The sequence below is a fragment of the Cotesia glomerata genome, linkage group LG2, assembly GCF_020080835.1.
Source record: "Cotesia glomerata isolate CgM1 linkage group LG2, MPM_Cglom_v2.3, whole genome shotgun sequence".
Lineage (NCBI taxonomy): Eukaryota > Metazoa > Arthropoda > Insecta > Hymenoptera > Braconidae > Cotesia > Cotesia glomerata.
In genome coordinates this window covers 24,718,370-24,739,612 of record NC_058159.1, presented here as the reverse complement: position 1 = coordinate 24,739,612, position 21,243 = coordinate 24,718,370, and the positions used below count along the sequence as shown (strand labels likewise).

General features: G+C 33.6%; 3 protein-coding genes and 1 long non-coding RNA gene across 35 annotated transcripts in view; 2 read left to right on the top strand and 2 right to left on the bottom strand.

Annotated features, from left to right (window-relative positions):
- LOC123259983 (CREB-regulated transcription coactivator 1-like) overlaps nucleotides 1-4,644 on the top strand; it is a 41,664-nt gene extending 37,020 nt beyond the window's left edge. For 15 of the 19 annotated variants that reach the window (XM_044720848.1, XM_044720846.1, XM_044720843.1 and 12 more), the window contains 4 exons: nucleotides 180-230; nucleotides 763-837; nucleotides 1,022-1,172; nucleotides 1,987-4,644. In XM_044720848.1, the coding sequence (XP_044576783.1) occupies nucleotides 180-230; nucleotides 763-837; nucleotides 1,022-1,172; nucleotides 1,987-2,189 (480 nt within the window). In that variant the 3' untranslated portion in view covers nucleotides 2,190-4,644. The remainder of the gene's footprint in view (nucleotides 1-179; nucleotides 231-762; nucleotides 838-1,021; nucleotides 1,173-1,986) is intronic. The other 4 variants (XM_044720851.1, XM_044720850.1, XM_044720844.1 and 1 more) reach the window with 3 other exon arrangements.
- A 2,393-nt stretch (nucleotides 4,645-7,037) lies between these two features.
- On the bottom strand, nucleotides 7,038-8,705 carry LOC123259679. Of its 2 annotated transcripts, none has more exons than XM_044720311.1 (2): nucleotides 7,765-8,705; nucleotides 7,038-7,662 (listed from the first exon to the last, which is right to left on the bottom strand). In XM_044720311.1, exons 1-2 carry the CDS (start codon nucleotides 8,110-8,112, stop codon nucleotides 7,474-7,476), a joined length of 537 nt encoding a protein of 178 aa, XP_044576246.1. In that variant the 5' UTR covers nucleotides 8,113-8,705; the 3' UTR covers nucleotides 7,038-7,473. The 2 variants fall into 2 exon arrangements, with proteins under 2 accessions (XP_044576246.1, XP_044576245.1); XM_044720310.1 differs by having other exon boundaries at nucleotides 7,038-7,392; nucleotides 7,765-8,702.
- A 1,775-nt stretch (nucleotides 8,706-10,480) lies between these two features.
- The window catches only part of LOC123258600 (titin-like), a 25,217-nt gene continuing 14,454 nt past the window's right edge, over nucleotides 10,481-21,243 (bottom strand). For 9 of the 13 annotated variants that reach the window (XM_044718729.1, XM_044718730.1, XM_044718731.1 and 6 more), the window contains 3 exons: nucleotides 20,829-21,175; nucleotides 20,522-20,724; nucleotides 10,481-19,913 (listed from right to left, as the gene is read on the bottom strand). In XM_044718729.1, the coding sequence (XP_044574664.1) occupies nucleotides 10,599-19,913; nucleotides 20,522-20,724; nucleotides 20,829-21,175 (9,865 nt within the window). In that variant the 3' untranslated portion in view covers nucleotides 10,481-10,598. The remainder of the gene's footprint in view (nucleotides 19,914-20,521; nucleotides 20,725-20,828; nucleotides 21,176-21,243) is intronic. The other 4 variants (XM_044718720.1, XM_044718727.1, XM_044718728.1 and 1 more) reach the window with 4 other exon arrangements.
- Nucleotides 21,082-21,243, top strand: part of LOC123258611 — a 902-nt gene continuing 740 nt past the window's right edge. Inside the window, exon 1 of the long non-coding RNA XR_006508101.1 lies at nucleotides 21,082-21,187. This is a non-coding gene — a long non-coding RNA (uncharacterized LOC123258611). The remainder of the gene's footprint in view (nucleotides 21,188-21,243) is intronic.

The following is a 21,243-nucleotide window of genomic DNA, read 5'->3' as shown; positions in this document are numbered from 1 at the left end:
TTGTAATTCATCAAAGACCAAGGAAGGTGTACTAATTGTTAGTGTTGTTATTATGCGAAGCTTAATTTTGGATTTTTATTTATAATTTCCTATTATAAAAAAACACTTGCAACCTGTGACGATAACACTGTTACTAAAAGGTTGCATTATTTATCTGTTACCTGCTTACCTACCGTTAGGATTGGGCTCAAGTGGTGCAGCAGCTCGTGGAGTCCGGTTGGACCACTCAGGTAGTTCTGGTTTCGCCCCTAAAACAAAACCTATTAATTATTATTCTTTTTCTTATTATTATTCTACTATAAGCCTTTAATTATAATCATATATTTTTCTTTAGTAAATCATTTCATACCATAGGGTGGAGTTAATTATATTACCGCTCAGACATAATGGACAGCCCGGATTGGATTTTTTGTTCTTTTCTCTTTAATTATTTTATTTATTATTTTTTTGTTCTTTTTCGTCTTTCATTGTTTGTGTTTTTTTAGGCGAAAGAAAATGGAATGGGATCCAAGTTTATAATAAAGAAAATAAAATTCTGTAGCGGAGGTATTAAAATTGAGCGGATCGATGTTTTCATACAACTTTTTTTATGTTTATTACTATTATTATAATTTTTTTTAAAGTTAAGTTTATACTTTTTATATTTGTTCCTATAGTTTTATTTCAACTGTTCTTCTGAGTAAACAGCAGCGCTAAAGTTTTTTTGTATATACAATAGCAAGGATAATTATTGAAAATTGTGAATTATTTTTTCTGTCCTAGACGGATTCGTCGTTGGATCCAAACTCCATTGGTTCGTACATCGGCTCATCAAATGACACGTCTAGTTTTATTCATGTTAGTTAAGATTTATTGTATAAATTGTATTATTATAATAATTTCAATTACTATACTATTATTTATTAATTATTAATTTTTAAATAATAATAATAATTATTATTAAATAATAAAAACTTAAAATTTATCATGAAGTATACTTAAACAAACTTGTAATTAATTAATATTACTGTACATGTTACAGAATGACATGATTAATGTCGGTGGTGAGTTGGGTAGCAACGACACAAGCTACTACAGCACGAGTCCTCAGATGGCGTATCAACCAAGGACGCCTACGACGACGCAACAATTGACACCTCAAACGCCAAATACACCTACAATTATATTGACCGGTATATTATTAATTCAATAAATTATTTATTTAATAAAAAAAATCTCCTCAAATATTAGACTGTCAGAATAAAGAATTAATTTTTTTTTTATCACCACTGAATATCAAAAATTATTTTTATAATACCAAAAAATTCGGTAGAGAATGTTTATTAAGGGGGAACACCACTGTGACGATCGAAAAAAAGAGGTGATTTTCGGGAATTTTTTTGACAGAGAAAATAAAGGAATTTGGGTATCGGATTTTTTTTATTTTATTAAGGGTACATTAAATATTACTACCCTAAATTTTTATTAAAAAATATTTAATTATTACAAAGTTATTAACAATCTCGTCGAGCACTAGAAAAAATTTCCCCCTCCATGGTCGGTTCGATAACTCAAAATCGCATCATCTGAAAATAAAAACCCAAATTGCTTTTTAATCAGTAAGGATGTAGTTATCGTTGCACGTACGGAATTTTTAAAATTTTAATTTTTAAAAAAATGGCAACTGATTGAAAATTTTTTCACTATTCTTACTGTTTTTTTTTGTTTTAACCCGGCTAAAAAAATCTTTAAAAAAAAAATTTTTCAAATTCCGTAATTAAATATTTTTTAATAAAAATTTAGGGTAATAATCTTTAATGTACCCTTAATAAAATAAAAAAAAAAAACCTGATTCCCAAATTCCTTTATTTTCCCTGTCAAAAAAATTCCGGAAAATCACCTCTTTTTTTCGATCGTCACAGTGGTGTTCCCCCTTAATTTAAGTGCAAATTATTTTGACAATTTGATAAATTATAACAAATACAATTAAATGACATTATTTTACAGATTTTTCGGGCACTGATGACTTAACGAAGGATCTCGGTTCATCGATTTCAAGCGACTTTGATCCAGACCTGTTTGCCTCGGACGAAGCTCTAAGACAAGGCTTAGGTCCGCTTGACCTAGATGGGTTGCAGATGCTCACTGATCCTGACGCGGCGATATCTGACGCAACTGTCGAAGATCACTTTAGATTAGATTGTCTCTAAAGATGTAAGATAGCGTTTTAAAAATGAGATTTTATTGTAATGAAAGGGTGAAAGAAAGAGTGAGAGAGAGTGGAAGAAATAACTTAGAATATTATAATTGTTGAAACAGAGATAAAGAGAATGCCCAATCGACTGCGGATTAAGTGTTCGTCGTTCTTTAGGATTAATATCTTCATCCTGATGTCTTAGATAATTAAGACATGTTGACATGCACGTTAAAAGATGATAATAATAACAATAATAGTAAAAATAAAAATCGGGACGATGATGCTGAAAAATATAATAATTCTTAAAGAAGTGATGAAGGTGAAATAAATCTCAGACGTTACTCAAGTGTCGCGCCTCCAATGGGCTGCTATTTTAACATCGGAAAATCACCCTCAAATATTTATTATTATTATTCTTATTATTATTTTATTCTTATTCTTCTTCTTCTTATTATTATTATCATTATTATTGTCATTATTAACGACACAATTTATGTACACAGTTTTCGAATTTATTTAATCTATTTACACATATTCCTCTATAAGTTTATACTCTCCTTTGTGGAAATACAGCTGCTTGTTGATAGCTACAACAAGTGATCCCATGTCGACTGTATCATTCGTGATAAAAAGAAAATTAATTTAAAAAATAAATAAATATAATAATAAAATTATACATAAATAAAATAAATAATAACGCGTCGTCATTTTTTGAAGACAAAAAAGGAAATAATATAAAAAATTTATCAATCTGTTTTTATCTTTATTTTTTACTACTTTGTATATTATTGTATCATACATATATATGATCTCTGAAAAGCACAAAAAACAGAAAACAAGGACAAACAAAAATAAATAATAATATTGAATAGAGTGATGTTTGATGATTTGTATACATGCTTTCATTTTTACGCGGATATATTAAATGTATATCTCAGTGATTAAACCCTATATCGTGTAATAGAGTAGGTACGTAGAGATTTCACGTAATGACTCGTCTAGGGACTTGTTATAATGTATAATAACAATAATAAAAAATATATAATAATAATAGAATAATATATGTTATCGGAACTGATGTTAGAAAGACAAAGATAAGAAGATCGTTATTCAACGACAAATCAACAACATCGTTTTAATAGTCAATAACTTAAAAAATTGTATTAAAATTAATTGTTTTTCTGTTTCTATTCTATTATATTTCGTTACTATTATTGTTATTATTATTATTATGATAATTATTATTGAATATTAACATAAATAATTAATATCTCTTTAAAATATACAATTGAATGGATACGATTAGAATCGAAAACACCTTCATTACACTGTGATATACTTCTTGTTATTGTCTGCATATCATTTTAAACCGTTAAACGCTTTCGCGTTTTAATAAGAAAAAAAAAATAATATTGAAGCGTATATTTAAATAAATTATGTAATTAAAAGGCTAAAATTATGTGTCAATTGGTAATCAATTAATGATATTTGTTAAAAAAAATATTTATAAATTTTATATGAGATTCGCGCAAATTATAACATATATATATATGTTTTGTAAATTTTAATAGGTATTACATTTGTATTGTATTGTTTATTCACAGCAGATTAATTATTTAAAAGAGAGCTTATGATATTGAGATTTGATTACATAGAAGAATGTACTTATTGATATGATGTCGTTAAAAATATTAAATCTCATACGTTTATTCTATCGAAAAGTCTTATTGGTAATTAATGATATAGAAAATTATAATAAACTAAGCGATTAAAATTATATAAAGTAAATAAAAATAAAAAATAGTCAAAGTATAAATAAAACTAGATAACAAATTTAATACAAAAACAAATAAATAAACTAAAGGCACGTAGATGCTCTCGCCTGTACCCTCCGTAATTGTCAATTGTTTTTTGAAAGTAATACGCTGTACTTTATATACATAACTAGTTAATCAAAAAAGCTAAGCTAAATTCTTTTTAAAAAATTTAAAATTATATGATTAATGATAAATATTAACAGAATAATAATCAGTATATAATAAATTTTAAAATATGTCTCTTATTAACAACATATAAATTGGATATAAATAATGATATGAAAGAATAATGTATGAAGATTTTGATCGGTGAGATAAAAAAAAATATCAATTTACAAATATTACTTAAAAAGTAATTTTTTTTTTCGTTTTTTTTTTTTAGTCATTACAACAGATAAAATATTAAATGAGAGCATCTGTAGTTGCCCAATGTAGTAACTGCAAATTACATTCATTCAATAGTTCTTATCTTACTAATAAAAAATAAAAAAAAACAATTCCGTCGAATTATAATATTATCAACAATGAAACATTGATAAATATTTCGTTAACTTTATAACTAGTTTAACTGAAGACAGTGTTCGTACTTAAACTAATAAATTAAATAGTAGCTTATCTGTACGAGATTTTTTTTTTACTACGAGGTATCTTACAACAACAACAACAACAACAACAACAACAATAATAACAATAACAATTATAATTAAGACAACGAGCAACGGAAGGATATATTTGATGTATTATATAATTTTTTTGATTTGTCTAATATATACGTCTGTAACAAATGTATAACATTAATATTTAAGCTGTTGAATAATTTTGAAAATTAACTTAATGAGCACTTTTGAATCAATTGTTACTTCATTGATTATTTTTTTATTTATTTTGAATACTGCTGTTTTTTAAATGGATTTTAGCGATGTTGAGAGATACCTATTTATATTCATTGGAGAGGAAAACAAGTGGACACATAACAAGTACATATGTAACTTGAATAAGAATTAAAAGTAATCATAAAAAGAATATGTGCGTGCAAATGCATACAAGTCACGAAACACTAGTCTCATTGTTTTCATTTTTTTTTTTTTACAAATGTATATTTTTTATTACTTATTACTATTTTTTTTTGTTCTTATTTAAATAATTAACTGTGTGTAGAGAGTTGTAGAGTCATATAAAAGACAATTAGGGCAATAAAATGAGCGGTTTAGAAAATTAAAATGAAAGTTTGCGAACGAGTGTATGGAAAAATTAATAAGGTGACGAAAATTTAATAATTGTGCGAGTTGTGTATACTGAAAAATAATTCATTAATATAATAATAATAATAATAATAATGATGATAATTAATGTTTAATTATATTAAACTAAAATAGAAGCAAAATGAAGGTGTAATAAATTGTAAATAGCTAATATTAGATGTGGTATACATAAATATAAATTTAAAAATATAAACAAGTAATAATACATTTTTAAAAGAAATGATAATTATTATTATAATTGTGTTTTGTAGATTTTTAAACTTCGATTTTCGAATTTTTAATAATTAATATTTCAAAATAATTCTAATTGGTTTATTATTATTATTGAATAAATAAAATAAAATAAAATCGCGAATAACATTCAAGTGTATTCATATAATCTTTTATTAATCAACGAATAAAATTTTCAATATAAAAGAAGCTATTGTAATTAAGGATTTTTAAAAGTTTTTCTTACACAAATATTCAAATTTTTGATGTCAGTAGCGATTTAATTATTTACCAATTTTACTATCGTTGCTATAAAATTAACAATAAATAAAGAGATTTCATAAAATGAAATAAAAAAAAAATTTCATCTTAATTGTAAATTTATTCTATTATATTTATGCATAATAAAATAATTCATTGACTAAATTGAAAATTTAATTGAATAAATAAAATTTTAATAATATACATCAGAATTTCAAATTTTGAAAACGTAATTATTGCATATTCATCATTTAAATAAAATTAGCTCTCTAATGAAAATAAAAATCTTTTTTAATTATAATTTCGTTTTTCTATACTGAGTGAGTGATGGCAGAGAAGATAAATAATAATAATAACAATAATAATAATCTTATAAATGAAAACGTTGTAAATAATGGTCTTCTATGCATTGTATAATATATGATGGTTTGTATTAGATTTATTGTAATCGTTCGAACACAGAAAGAAAAATATATACAAATACTGTACGACAATTCTAAAAGCGCACAAATTAAAAAAAAAAAAGTAAAGAAAGAAAAGAAAAGTATACAATTAAATTTAAAATTGAAATAATAAATTTATTAAAAAAAAAAGAAAATGGTTTATAATTAAATCATTATAATGAGTCTTCGTGTTTCTTCATGAATAAAAGACCATGGCTCCAAATAAAAATTGTAAGAATTATATAAAAGCATATTTTTAGTAATTATTTGAAAATTTAATATCTGACTATGATGAGTGAATAATAAAAAAGTATTCGCATTTAGTGAGAGCTGACAAAAAAAAAATAAATTGACATCGAAGTGATATGAGAAGTTTCTCGTTTGTTGAATTGTTTATTTTTTTAAAAATTAATTATTGTATTATTATTATTATTATTATTATTATTATTATTAATTGTTCTCCAGCACAATGGAGTTTATCATAGAATTATCTAAAAAATAATTGTAATAATAATAAGATACGTTAGATATTAAATGTTTTTTTTAGAGAATTTTGTAAATAATCAGGCTCTATTAAATTGTCGTTATAATATCTAAACAATTTATATATATATTTATATTTCTGTATGTATAAATTTATATAACTCTGTTTATTATTACCTTTAATCATTATTTATTTTATTTTTTTGTACTTGGATATTGTAATTATTTTTTTTACATTGTTTAATTAAAGAAGATGGCCATTTTTTACTTAAAATTATAGTTAGACAACTCTATAAATTCATTAAATATTATTTACGCTTTTTTTATACAAAAATTTATTGTAACCTATTTCATTTAATTAATATTAATATTAGTTATTGTCTGTTATAAAAATATATATTTTTTATTAATTAATGAATTTAATAATAAAGTTGTCTCGCTGCAAATGTAAATCTTCTTACAAAGTTAAGTACTAGATTAAAATTCATTATCTGTCACTAATTAATAACTAACTATGATTTATATCGTTTTATCCGTTTATAACGAGTGAGTGAATCCGCAGGATCTTTCGGAAAACCTCCAAAGGCTTCTTTGTATTCAGAAGCTATTTGCGCATTGTCTTGTGAATTGAGTACGTTTAATCCATCGTCTGATTGATCTTCCCCATTTGAATTTTTATTCTCAACAGCTTGTACCGATCTTCCTTCTCTTTCTACGGTATCCCATATTTTATAGTGTCTCTATTAAAGTTAAAAACAACAATTAAATTAAAACAACAAGAAATATGATGGATAAATAAATAAATAACAAATAGAAACAGGCTAATTTCTTCTCTTCCCACGATTCAAATTGCTAACAGATAATTTAGACTTAATATTTTTATTACCAACACTCTTTTTGACAACTTTACCGCGTTTATTTTCATATTTGTTTTTATGTAACAAGTGTTTATTACGTTTTGATTTGTCATGATGACTCGTCTTTCGTATCTCTCTCAATGAATTTTTTATCTATGTTATTAATTTATACGTCCATCATTAAATATCATATAAATACATAAACAAAATCTATTCTACTTCACTAATAAAAAAATATTCTATTCACCAACTTACCTTTGATTTAGAAGTGATAAGATTTGAATCAACAACATTGCTTTTAATTGAAATATTTTTAGACACAGATTTTTTTCTCTTTTTAACAACCGGTTTCTTCTTAGATTTATTTTTTCTTTCAAAAGAAGCTGATCTCTTTTTTATTTTTTTATCTACATCATTAGAGCGCGGACATTTATTTGTGAAAATATTTTTTATCTCATTAGATTTTAAATTACTGTTTTCTATTTCATTACTTCTTTTATCTAAATCAATTTGCTCTCTTACTATCTTTTTAAGTGCTTCTATTTCTTTACCTATATCTTCTTCAGAAGTTTTTACAAGACCTTTCTCATTATAAGTAATCATCCTTCGTTTTATGGATCTTTTATTTTTATCATTGCCCTTACTAATTTTGATATTAATCTTGTCATTACTATTATCTTCCCGCTTTTTAATATTTTGACTGTGATGTTCAAGCTGCCCAGGATTGTCGATCTCATAAGTATCAACTTCAATTTTAACCAACCGTGGATTGGCTGCAAACTTTGAATCATCATCCAGCTTATTGATTTGTGATTTTTTATACCGATTCTTTAAACTGATAATTTCATTTTCTACTTTACGCTGCAGTTCCGCTAATTCTGTTTTTGTAACTTCAAGCTCAGCTTGTCTCTTAATTGATTCACGATCTTCTTTGTCACGTTTTTGGCGCAACACTTTTTGTTTATCATTTAAATTTTCTTCACAAATTTGTCTGGATTTTTTTTCGTGCTCAAATAATTTTTTTTCTTCATCTAGTGACTTTATACTTTTCTTTGATCTTTAAATGTAATAAAAAAAATTATTGAGAATTTCTTCTTCCACTGAAGCTATTTTCGTTAGTAAGATTTTTATATATTGGGAGTTTTAAAAAGTAGTAGGGAATAATATTTGAAGGAATTTTATGACTGAATATTAAACTGAATTATTTAAAGCTTTTGATAAAACTTTTAAATCTCAATTATCATCATTTAATATACTATATATATATATATAATAACCTCTACTACTTAAAATAGGGTATATAAAGGACTTATCAACGAAATCTCCGCCATTTTAAGTATAATACTCATTAGCGTAATAAAGAAGCGTAAACTAGTTGCAAAAATGATGAAAAAGGTAATTAATTAAATATTTATTACATTAAAATTTGCAGACACGACAGTTTTTTTATTTTTTTTTTTAATAATAAACTAGGTTCAAAAAATTATTTAAAAAAATTGCATTTATAATTTTTTAGAGCTTCTATAGATGAAATTTTCTAAATAAATTTTTCTTGCTATAATTTATTAGTTAAAAAATTTCTAAAAATTATAAAATGTCTCTCAATTTCAATATCATAAGTATTTATGGATAATAATAACTAAAATTAAACATTACCTTGAATTTTCAGACAAGCATTCATTGAAATTAAGACACACAATTACTAAAGTAATTACTAAATTTACAGTTATATAATGTTTCATTGTATTTCAATTACTGCAAACCAATTAAACATTTCAATCAATTAATTGTTAATGTAATAAACACTTTGAGTTATTACATTGAAGAATATCATTGTAATTGTATATTACCATATTTCAGAGTTTTTTTCCAATAGACAGAAGTGGCAAAACAATCGAAGCGTGATTGAAAAATTGACATTCATCATTTTTTTATGACTGAAGTAAGTAAATAAATAAATAATTATTTGATTTTATAATTATACTATACATTTATAAATATTTTAATTTTATACATATTAGGTAAGCTCAATTTTATTTTACAAATAAATATATTTTATTTTAATAAATAAAATTAATGATTACTTTCTAACAAATCTCTCGTATGTATATCCAGTATACATATTTGAGCCTAAACTCTTGATAAGTTAACATCCACAACCAGAAAATTGACCAATGTTAAGCATTCGATAATCGAAGTGCTTCATGATCTTTTCAACAATAAATAACATTTATTATTTATATAATTAATTATATAAATAAGAAATTACAATAAATTTTCTTTATTTCACTCTAAAAAATTTATAGAATAAACTACACATTATAATTTTAATAATTCGTATTTATACTTAAAATATAAATTATTTAATTGTCTTAAATTGTACTCTCTAGTATAAAAAGGCAGTAGGTTTAATAAATAAAAAGGAGTAAATAAATAATAATAAAATAAAAATAATATATTTAAAGTAATTTATTCAACCAAAAAAAAAATAAATTATGTATTATCATACGCAGAAATCAAAACAAAATATAATTTATAAATTCGTATTAGGACAAATAATAATAATAACTAAATAAATCTGAAAAAAATAAAGCTTTGAAACAACAAAATTAATAATGCATAAAAAATAATAATAATAATAATAAAAAATTGTTAGTAAGTCTCATTGATAAATGCATTTTCGTATTGAATTTTTAATTACGAAAACACTAATTGATATATATTGCACTTGCAACAGTAAATAGTACGTATCGTAAATTATAAATATAAATTTTTTTTTGCATTAAACTAAATAGATGCTATACTAGATATATAGCATTTACTTTTTTAAATCTTCAAGCTATAAAAAAATTGTATCACCATACAACAGTATGTAAGTATATTTTAATGATAAAATAATTATACCCATTCCTTTTGATTGAAAAAAAAGTAATTATGGCATTGAAAAATAATGTTTAAAAAAATGTTTAACTACTTGTTAGTTACTTGTATAATGATTACGTACTTCAAAAAATTATCACACTCATGATCCGTAGACTTAACTTTAAACATTAGTAATAATAATTAATTGAGACAAAAATAATTTTCAATTAATTGGATACAAGTGGCATGTAAAATTTATGTTTAGGAGTGTCTCTGGTATGCTTGAACGGAGCCTGTTTAGCTTCAAGAAGAGAAGCAGGACAAGGACCACGAACCCTGGGTATGAACTCCTTCTTGTACATGCTTGAAGTAGTAGTGGTGCCATCACCAAGGCTGATGTGCGATTCATTGGACTGCTTGTGAACACGTTCAACCCTCTGTCCGCTTTGCTTGAAGTTTCCATAACTTTTAGCTTCACTGTGAGAGTAAAATTTACCCCCGACCGTCAAATTATCCTTCCTGGCTAACTGTTGTGATCTTTCATAGGTTGAAGAAGCGTAAGGATTTCCGCCGTCTTTAGCGTTTCTGTGCAATGAAGTCAGACTGCGTCGATCAGAGCTCTGGGAAGAATTGCTGATGTACTGTCCGCTCTCAGCGAGATTTGAAATGCTTTTCTTCTGGTCGGCAGCAGTGGAAGAGCTCACATGGAGCGCTTCAGTCGATGTAACTACACCGCGGCGATGTAAGACTGAATTATTTACGTCAGTCGACGATGAGCTGATGACATTTTTTCTGTGGTGCGAAGATTTCATACCGGCAGCATGTAAATGCGTTTGATCTGAAGACTGATGGTGAGCACCGTTGATGGCTTGTCTGAACTCTGAGCTGGTCTGTCCGTTGTTGGAAACAATTCTTCGCTGAGAAGACTCCTTTGGACGGCTTTCGTTGACGACATGCTGGTTGACGTAGTCGCGTCGAGAGCTGGAAGTTTGATGCTGAGTTCTCTCCATTCTCTGCTGCCTCGACACATCTGATGAGTATCTCTGGGTATCTGGTGAATATCTCTGAGTGTCAGAGTGTCTCGGAGGCGTTGAATCATCACGAGTTATCTGATTGTGTGAATTACGAGAGTGCTCGGTGATGGATCTGTCGTCAGAAACACGACGGCTATTTGAAGCATTAGAAATAGACGAATGTTGGCGATGCTCATCAGAATGTCTAGATGTCGAATGACAGTGATCAACAACAGACCTTTCTTCAGACACGCGACGGTTATTTGAAGTGTTAGACGTAGAAGAATATTGGCGATGCTCATCAGAATGTCTCGATGTCGTGTGAGAGTGATCAACAGACCTTTCTTCAGACACGCGACGAATATTGGAATTATTTGACGAATATTGATGATGTTCATTGTGAGTTTTGTGGTGATGTTCCTCGTGCTGACGCTTTGTGTCGGAAATAACTTTCTTATTGTCAACCTCCACTACTTTGTCAACCCTGATGGCTTCTCTGTTTGTCTTCTTCGTGTAGGTATTGTAGTTTCTCTGATTGGTAGTTGTCATTGTTGAAGCATCATCGCCTAAAGAAATATTGGACTCCATGTGCCTGCGTCTGTTGATGGGTTGACCGGCTGGGACCACATCTTTCTTGGTAGGCGAGTAAGAATCATTGCTGGTCGTACGAGTTTCCATTGTACCGCTGCTAATTCTGAGATTATCCTCGTGTCTTTTGACATCAGCACGCTCGCCTCTGACGACTGTGTAATTAGACTTCTGTGAACTCGTTCCATGGAATTCGCCGGTCATCTTCAAATTATCTTCACGTCTAATCACCTCAGTTTTATCAACACGTCTGGGCATGTAATCATCCTTAGGACGGCCCTCGAAGTCACCCTCGGGCTTGAGATTGTCCAGGTGCTTAATCGGGGACCTGCGTTCTCCGGGTCCAACTGGTCGTCTTTCAGGCCTCTCGAAATCTCCTTCAGGTCTTAAATTATCAGGATGTTTCTTGACTTGGGTACGCTCAGCTACAGTATGGCTGTAATCGTCCCGTCTCTGAATATCTACGAACTCACCCTCGATCTTGAGGTTGTCCTCACGCTTTCTGATGTCTACACGCTCGATCTTGGTAACTTTCTTGAAATCATCCCGGGATCGATGAACATCGATTTCACCCTCCATTCTTAGATTGTCTTCATGACGTTTAATTTCTACACGGTGTCCATTGGTAACTTTCGTGTAGTCGTCGCGAGTTCTCTGAGTGATTTCCATGTCACCTTCAGGACGTAAGTTGTCCTGGGGTTTCTTAACGAGTGCACGTTCACCTCGCTTGGGCGTAAAGTCATCACGTGGGGTAAAGTGGTGGTCCCCTTCTGGATGGAGATTGTCTTCGTGTCGTATTGGAGTTCTACGTTCAGCAGGTCGAGCTTTCGTTGGAGTACGTTTCTCAAATTCGCCCTCGGGTTTGAGATTATCAGGGTGTCTGATGGGCGTACGACGTTCTCCAGGTCCTACTCGCTCTGGACTCGGTCGTTGGAAGTCACCTTCAGGCTTGAGATTATCCTTCGGCTTCTTCACATCAGCGCGTTCCCCACGTTTGGGAGCTTCTGACTTTGGACGGCGAATGAAATCGCCTTCAGGTTTCAAATTGTCCGGATGCTTAATAGGCGAACGCCTCTCTCCTGGACCAACAGGCTTTTTGTCGGGTCTTTCGAAATCTCCTTCCGGCTTAAGATTGTCTTTAGGCTTCTTAACAACTGGTCGTTCAGCAGGCTTGAAGTCTTCATGCTCAGGACGCTCGAACTCTCCCTCAGGTTTAAGATTATCCGAATGTTTGATGGGCGAACGACGTTCCCCAGGACCTACAGGACGTTTTTCAGGTCTTTCAAAGTTTCCTTCAGGCTTCAAATTATCTTTAGGTTTTTTGACAACTGGCCTCTCGGCTGGACGATAGCCTTCATGCTCAGGGCGCTCAAATTCACCCTCTGGTCTGAGATTATCTGGGTGTTTGATGGGACTACGACGCTCGGCAGGACCAACAGGCTTGCAAACTGGTCGCTCGAACTCACCCTCCGGGTGGAGATTATCTTCATGTCTTATGATGTCGGTGCGTTCGCCCCGAGTGACGTTGTAATCGTCACGACGACGAATATCGATAAACTCACCCTCAATTTTAAGATTATCTTCTCTGCGTACGACATCCACGCGTTCCATTCTTGTTGTTTTCATGTAATCGTCGCGTGATCTGTAAATATCTATTTCGCCTTCCATCTTCAGGTTGTCCTGGTGAACGACTATTTCAGAACGTTCTCCACGAGTTGGCTTGTAGTCATCCTTAGGTGAAGCATCGAAAGTGCCTTCTGGTTTGAGATTGTCTTTCGGTTTCTTCTGGACCGGTCGTTCAGCGCGTTTTGGAGTAAAGTCATCTTTCGGACGACCTTCAAAATCGCCTTCAGGATGCAAATTGTCTTCATGGCGAATTGGTTTGCGTCTTTCGCCAGGACCTACTGGTGACTTAATGGGTCTATCGAACTCTCCTTCTGGCCGTAAATTGTCCTGTGGTTTCTTGGGAACTGGGCGTTCAGCTGGTCTGAATTCTTCATGCTCTGGTCGCTCAAAGTCACCTTCAGGCTTCAGATTATCAGAATGTTTTATTGGCTTCCTACGTTCACCAGGACCTACAGGTTTTTGAGTAGGTCTCTCAAAGTCACCTTCTGGCTTCAAGTTATCCTGAGGTTTCTTGACAACCGGTCTCTCAGCTGGTCTAAACTCTTCATGTTCTGGCCTCTCAAAGTCACCTTCAGGTTTCAGGTTATCAGCATGCTTGATAGGTGTTCTACGTTCTCCAGGACCCACGGGTTTCTTTTCAGGACGCTCAAAGTCTCCCTCTGGCTTGAGATTATCTTTTGGCTTCTTAACTTCGGCACGATCTCCTTTCCTGGGCGCTTCTTCTTTGGGTCTTTTAGCGAAATCTCCTTCAGGTTTCAAATTATCGGCATGCTTAATCGGTGACCGACGCTCACCAGGTCCAACAGGTTTCTTTTCAGGCCGTTCGAAGTCTCCTTCAGGTTTCAAATTATCCTGGGGCTTTTTAACAACTGGTCTCTCAGCTGGTCTAAACTGTTCATATTCTGGTCTCTCAAATTCACCTTCAGGTTTCAAGTTGTCAGCATGTTTTATAGGTGAACGTCTTTCTCCAGGACCTACAGGTTTCTTTTGAGGACGATCAAATTCTCCTTCAGGCTTGAGATTATCTTTAGGCTTCTTAATATCCGCACGATCTCCTTTTTTGGGTGCTTCTTCTTTGGGTCTCCTGACGAAGTCTCCTTCGGGTTTCAGATTATCAGCATGCTTGATAGGAGTTCTCCGTTCACCAGGACCAACTGGTTTATGTTCTGGTCGCTCGAACTCGCCTTCAGGCCTGAGATTATCTTCTGGACGCTTAATTTCCGGTCTTTCAGCTCTTTTTGGAGTGTAATCATCCTTTGGACGCCCTTCGAATGTTCCCTCGGGTCGCAAATTGTCCTCACGTCTTATAATATCAGCACGTTCACCACGAACGACTTTAAAATCATCTCGAGTTCTTGTATCAGTAAACTCGCCTTCCATTCGCAAGTTATCTTGGTACTTGGTGATTTCAACTCGTTCACGATGTACATAATCGACATAGTCGTCTCGAGATCTGTATATTTGGAAATCGCCCTCTGGCGCCAAATTGTCTTGAGGTTTCACAACAACTGGTCGCTCAGCCTGTCTGAATTGTTCGTGTTCTGGGCGTTCGAACTCGCCCTCAGGTTTCAAATTGTCAGCATGTTTTATCGGCGAACGTCTTTCTCCAGGACCAACTGGCTTGCAAACTGGTCTTTCAAAATCACCTTCTGGTTTCAAATTATCCTGAGGTTTCTTAACAACTGGCCTTTCAGCCGGTCTGAATTGTTCGTGTTCTGGACGTTCAAATTCATCCTCTGGTTTCAAATTGTCAGCATGCTTTATTGGCGATCTACGTTCACCTGGACCAACAGGTTTCTTGGTTGGCCTTTCAAAATCACCTTCTGGCTTCAAGTTATCTTGAGGCTTTTTAACAATCGGTCTTTCAGCTGGTCTGAATTCTTCATGCTCTGGTCTTTCAAACTCTCCCTCCGGTCTGAGATTGTCAGTATGCTTAATTGGCGATCTACGTTCACCTGGACCAACCGGTTTCTTAGTAGGTCTCTCAAAATCACCTTCTGGTTTTAAATTATCTTGAGGCTTCTTAACAACTGGCCTTTCAGCTGGTCTAAACTGTTCATGTTCTGGTCTTTCGAATTCACCTTCAGGCTTCAAATTGTCAGCATGTTTTATTGGCGAACGTCGTTCTCCAGGACCAATAGGTTTCTTATCAGGACGTTCAAAGTCACCTTCTGGTTTAAGATTATCTTTAGGTCTTTTAATGTCTGCTCGTTCACCTTTCTTAGGCGCTTCTTCCTTGGGTCTCCTGACGAAATCTCCTTCGGGTTTTAAATTATCAGCATGCTTAATAGGAGTTCTTCTTTCACCAGGACCCACCGGTTTGTGTTCTGGTCGCTCGAACTCACCTTCTGGCCTAAGATTATCTTCTGGACGCTTAATTTCCGGTCGTTCAGCTCTTTTTGGAGTGTAGTCATCCTTGGGACGACCTTCGAATGGTCCCTCGGGTCGCAAATTATCCTCATGTCTTATAATATCGGCACGTTCACCACGGACCACTTTGAAATCATCTCGAGTTCTCGTGTCAGTGAACTCTCCTTCCATCCGCAGATTATCTTCGTACTTAGTAATCTCTACACGTTCACGATGAACAAAGCCTACATAATCATCTCGAGATCTGTAAGTCTGCATATCGCCTTCGGGCATTAAATTGTCTTGAGGTTTTATGACAACTGGTCTTTCGGCCGGTCTAAACTGTTCATGTTCTGGACGTTCAAATTCACCCTCTGGTTTCAAGTTGTCAGCGTGCTTAATTGGCGATCTACGTTCACCTGGACCAACAGGTTTCTTGGTTGGCCTTTCAAAATCACCTTCTGGCTTCAAGTTATCTTGAGGCTTTTTAACAATTGGTCTTTCAGCTGGTCTGAATTCTTCATGCTCGGGTCTCTCAAATTCACCCTCAGGCTTCAAATTGTCAGCATGTTTTATTGGCGTTCTACGTTCACCGGGTCCTACAGGTTTCTTCGTCGGTCTTTCGAAATCTCCTTCAGGCTTCAAGTTATCCTGAGGTTTCTTGACAACCGGTCTGTCAGCTGGTCTAAACTGTTCATGTTCTGGTCTTTCGAATTCACCCTCTGGTTTCAAATTGTCAGCATGCTTAATCGGTGATCTACGTTCACTTGGACCAACAGGCTCCTTTGTTGGTCTCTCAAAATCACCTTCTGGTCGTAAATTGTCTTGAGGCTTCTTAACAATTGGTCTCTCAGCTGGTCTGAACTCTTCATGCTCGGGTCTTTCAAATTCGCCTTCAGGCTTCAAATTGTCAGCATGTTTTATTGGCGTTCTACGTTCACCGGGTCCTACAGGTTTCTTCGTCGGTCTTTCGAAATCTCCTTCTGGCTTCAAGTTATCCTGAGGTTTCTTGACAACCGGTCTCTCAGCTGGTCTAAACTGTTCATGTTCTGGTCTTTCGAATTCACCTTCAGGCTTCAAATTGTCAGCATGTTTTATTGGCGAACGTCGTTCTCCAGGACCAATAGGTTTCTTATCAGGACGTTCAAAGTCACCTTCTGGTTTAAGATTATCTTTAGGTCTTTTAATATCTGCCCGCTCACCTTTTTTGGGCACTTCTTCCTTGGGTCTCCTGACGAAGTCTCCTTCGGGTTTCAGATTATCAGCATGCTTAATAGGAGTTCTTCTTTCACCAGGACTCACCGGTTTGTGTTCTGGTCGTTCGAACTCGCCTTCAGGCCTGAGATTATCTTCTGGACGTTTAATTTCCGGTCTTTCAGCTCTTTTTGGAGTGTAGTCATCCTTAGGACGCCCTTCGAATGATCCCTCGGGTCGCAAATTGTCCTCATGTCTTATAATATCGGCACGTTCACCACGGACGACTTTAAAATCATCTCGAGTTCTCGTGTCAGTAAACTCTCCTTCCATCCGCAGATTATCTTCGTACTTAGTAATCTCTACACGTTCCCGATGAACAAAGCCTACATAATCATCTCGAGATCTGTAAGTCTGCATATCGCCTTCGGGCATTAAATTGTCTTGAGGTCTTATGACAATTGGCCTTTCAGCCGGTCTAAACTGTTCATGTTCTGGACGTTCAAATTCACCCTCTGGTTTCAAATTGTCAGCGTGCTTAATTGGCGATCTACGTTCACCTGGACCAACAGGTTTCTTGGTTGGCCTTTCAAAATCACCTTCTGGCTTCAAGTTATCTTGAGGCTTTTTAACAATTGGTCTTTCAGCTGGTCTGAATTCTTCATGCTCGGGTCTCTCAAATTCACCCTCAGGCTTCAAATTGTCAGCATGTTTTATTGGCGTTCTACGTTCACCAGGTCCTACAGGTTTCTTCGTCGGTCTTTCAAAGTCCCCTTCTGGTTTTAAATTATCCTCGGGCTTTTTAGCAATTGGTCTTTCAGCTGGTCTGAATTTTTCATGCTCCGGTCTCTCAAATTCACCTTCAGGTTTCAAGTTGTCAGCATGTTTTATAGGTGAACGTCTTTCTCCAGGACCAATAGGTCTCTTATCAGGACGTTCAAAGTCACCTTCTGGCTTAAGATTATCTTTAGGTCTTTTAATATCTGCTCGTTCACCTTTCTTAGGCGCTTCTTCCTTAGGCCTCCTGACGAAATCTCCTTCGGGTTTTAAATTATCAGCATGCTTAATAGGAGTTCTTCTTTCACCAGGACCCACCGGTTTGTGTTCTGGTCGCTCAAACTCACCTTCAGGTCTGAGATTATCTTCTGGACGCTTAATTTCTGGTCTTTCAGCCCTTTTCGGAGTATAGTCATCCTTGGGACGCCCTTCGAATGGTCCCTCGGGTCGCAAATTGTCCTCATGTCTTATAATATCGGCACGTTCACCACGGACAACTTTAAAATCATCTCGAGTTCTCGTGTCAGTAAACTTTCCTTCCATCCGCAAATTATCTTCATATTTAGTAATCTCAACACGTTCACGATGAACAAAGTCTACATAATCATCTCGAGATCTGTAAGTCTGAATGTCGCCTTCTGGCATTAAATTGTCCTGAGGCCTTATTACAATCGGTCTTTCTGCAGGTCTAAATTGTTCATGTTCCGGCCTTTCAAAGTCACCTTCAGGTTTCAAATTATCCGAATGTTTGATCGGCGTTCTTCTTTCGGCAGGTCGAAAAGGCTGACGTTCTCGATCCGGAAAGTCTCCCTCGGGGAATAAATTATCTGGATGTCTGACAATAGGTGCTCTTTCACCAGGTCCATAAAGCTCTTGCTCTGGATACTCAACATCGCCTTCTGGTTTTAAATTATCTTCATGCCTAATAGGCTTGCGTCTTTCTCCCGGTGAATATTTGTCTTTTGGTCTATCAGCAAACTCTCCTTCAGGTTTCAAATTATCCTGGGGCTTCTTAACAACTGGTCTTTCAGCCGGCCTGAATTCTTCATGCTCAGGTCTCTCGAAATCACCCTCCGGCTTCAAATTATCTTCATGCTTAATTGGCGTTCTTCTCTCAGCAGGACGGAAAGGCTGACGTTCTTGATCCGGAAACTCTCCTTCTGGAAATAGATTGTCTGGATGTCTGACAATAGGCGCTCTTTCACCTGGACCATAAAGCTCTTGCTCTGGATACTCAACATCGCCTTCTGGTTTCAAATTATCTTTATGCTTAATAGGCTTGCGTCTTTCTCCCGGTGAATATTTGTCTTTCGGTCTGTCAGTGAATTCTCCTTCAGGCTTCAAATTATCATCATGCTTTATCGGAGATCTTCTTTCACCGGGCTTATACGGTTGTCTTTCGCGATCCGGGAACTCTCCTTCGGGGAATAAATTGTCTGGATGTCTGACAATAGGAGCGCGAGTACCAGGGGCATATGGAGTTTGATCCGGTCTCTCAAAATCTCCCTCAGGATGCAAATTATCCGGATGCTTTATCGGCTGGCGACGTTCTCCAGGTGTGTATTTGTCTTTAGGCTTCCCTTCAAATGGTCCTTCAGGTTTCAAATTATCTTTCGGCTTTTTGACATCAGCTCTTTCGCCTCTTGTCGGCTTGTAGTCATCCTTGGGTCGTCCTTCAAAGGGTCCTTCGGGTTTCAAATTGTCGTGAGGACGTATTGCGTCAGGACGTTCTATTCTTTTCGGTGAGTAATCATCCTTTGGACGCCCTTCGAAAGGACCTTCAGGCCGTAAATTGTCTTCTCTCCTCACGACAACTGTACTTTTGTAGTCGGTCTTATCAAAGTTGCGATACTCTTCGTGTGTTGTTGTAACGTTTTCTATGTCAGTATGACTGTAGAAACGATCTGTTTGATCTACCGAAGGACGACGGTAAGTCGGACGATCTATTTCACGAATGTCATGTGTATGGAAGTCATCCTTTGTGTGAGAGGTTCCCTGTTAAATTATAAAACATCCAGAATTATTGTGTTGTTTTAAACTGATCAATACTATTATATTTAGAGAAAAATAGATAAAAATTTACTATTAAGTGGGGTCAAATATTTTCGTTTTCATTTTTTTGAACGAAATTTCTATTTGATTTTTTGTATATATTTTTTTTTGAAAAATACATAAAAAAATGAACAATTTAAAAAAAAAGTTGATTATCACAATTTTAACAAATTTTCAAAAAAATTTATAAATATTTTTGAAAATTGTGATATTCAACTTTTGTTTTTAAATTGTTCGTTTTTTTTTATTTACTTAAAAAAAAATATATTAAAAAAAGATTAAATAGAAATTTTATCCAAAAACATGAGAGCCAAAATTTTTTCCAATTTTTGAAGGCAAAAAAGCTATCGAAATCTTTATTTTTTTCTTTCATGACATTTGTTATCATAAATCCTCCGTAAAAACAAGCAGAATCAAAAAGAAAAAAAATTCAAAAATGTTAATTTTTCATCTAGTTATGGCCCAAAATGAGCTTGACCCCACTTGTAAATAATTACCGAAAAATATTCGACAGTATAATTTAGAATTATAATTTTGTTAAAATAAATTACCGTGAATTCTCCCTCTCCGACGGTGAGATTATCCACTCGTCTAAATATTTCAGTTCGCTCAACACTACGATGATCAATGTACTCTGATCTTGAAGTTGTTTCATCAGTAAAATCACCCTCTATTTTAGTAAAAGTATTACGACGAACTGGGGTTGGACGCTCGCCAGGTTTTCCAGTGAAAACTAAGTCCGTTGTCGTGACACCTAGTTAAATGATTTATTTTTAATTAAAATACATTCTATCGATTATTTGGTGTCATTAATCTTAAACTTAAATCCTAATATATCAAATGAAAATAAATAATTACTTTCGAAATCTCCTCCAGGTCTCAAATTATCCTGAGGTCGTCGTACAGGTACCTTTTCTCCATGTGTGGGCGCTTCTTCTTTGGGTTTTCCAAAAAATTCGCCCTCGGGCTTGAGGTTATCCTGTGGCTTTTTAACTGGTGCCCTTTCACCTCGAGTTGCAACATAATCCGTTCGACGCTCACCGGTAAATTCGCCCTCAACATGAAGGTGATCTTCGTGATGATATGTTACCTGACGGTCAACATGTTTCTCGTCAAATTCCTGCCTGTACAATGACACTGCTTGTATTGGCTCATTAGAAATATCTAAATGATCTTCTGGGAGATTGTGTGGGCAGCGATGTCGGCTGAAATAAAAGGTGATAAGATAAAAATTAGATAGAATTTATTTTTCAAATGAATAAATGATAGATTA

Bases quoted from the DNA above. Each gene is read 5' to 3' on its own strand.
- LOC123259679 (XM_044720310.1), bottom strand. From the start codon at position 8,112: ATGATTACTTATAATGAGAAAGGTCTTGTAAAAACTTCTGAAGAAGAT. The intron at 7,393-7,764 runs GTAAGTTGGTGA...TAACTTTAATAG, and splicing joins TTATCACTTCTAAATCAAAG to AGACACTATAAAATATGGGA.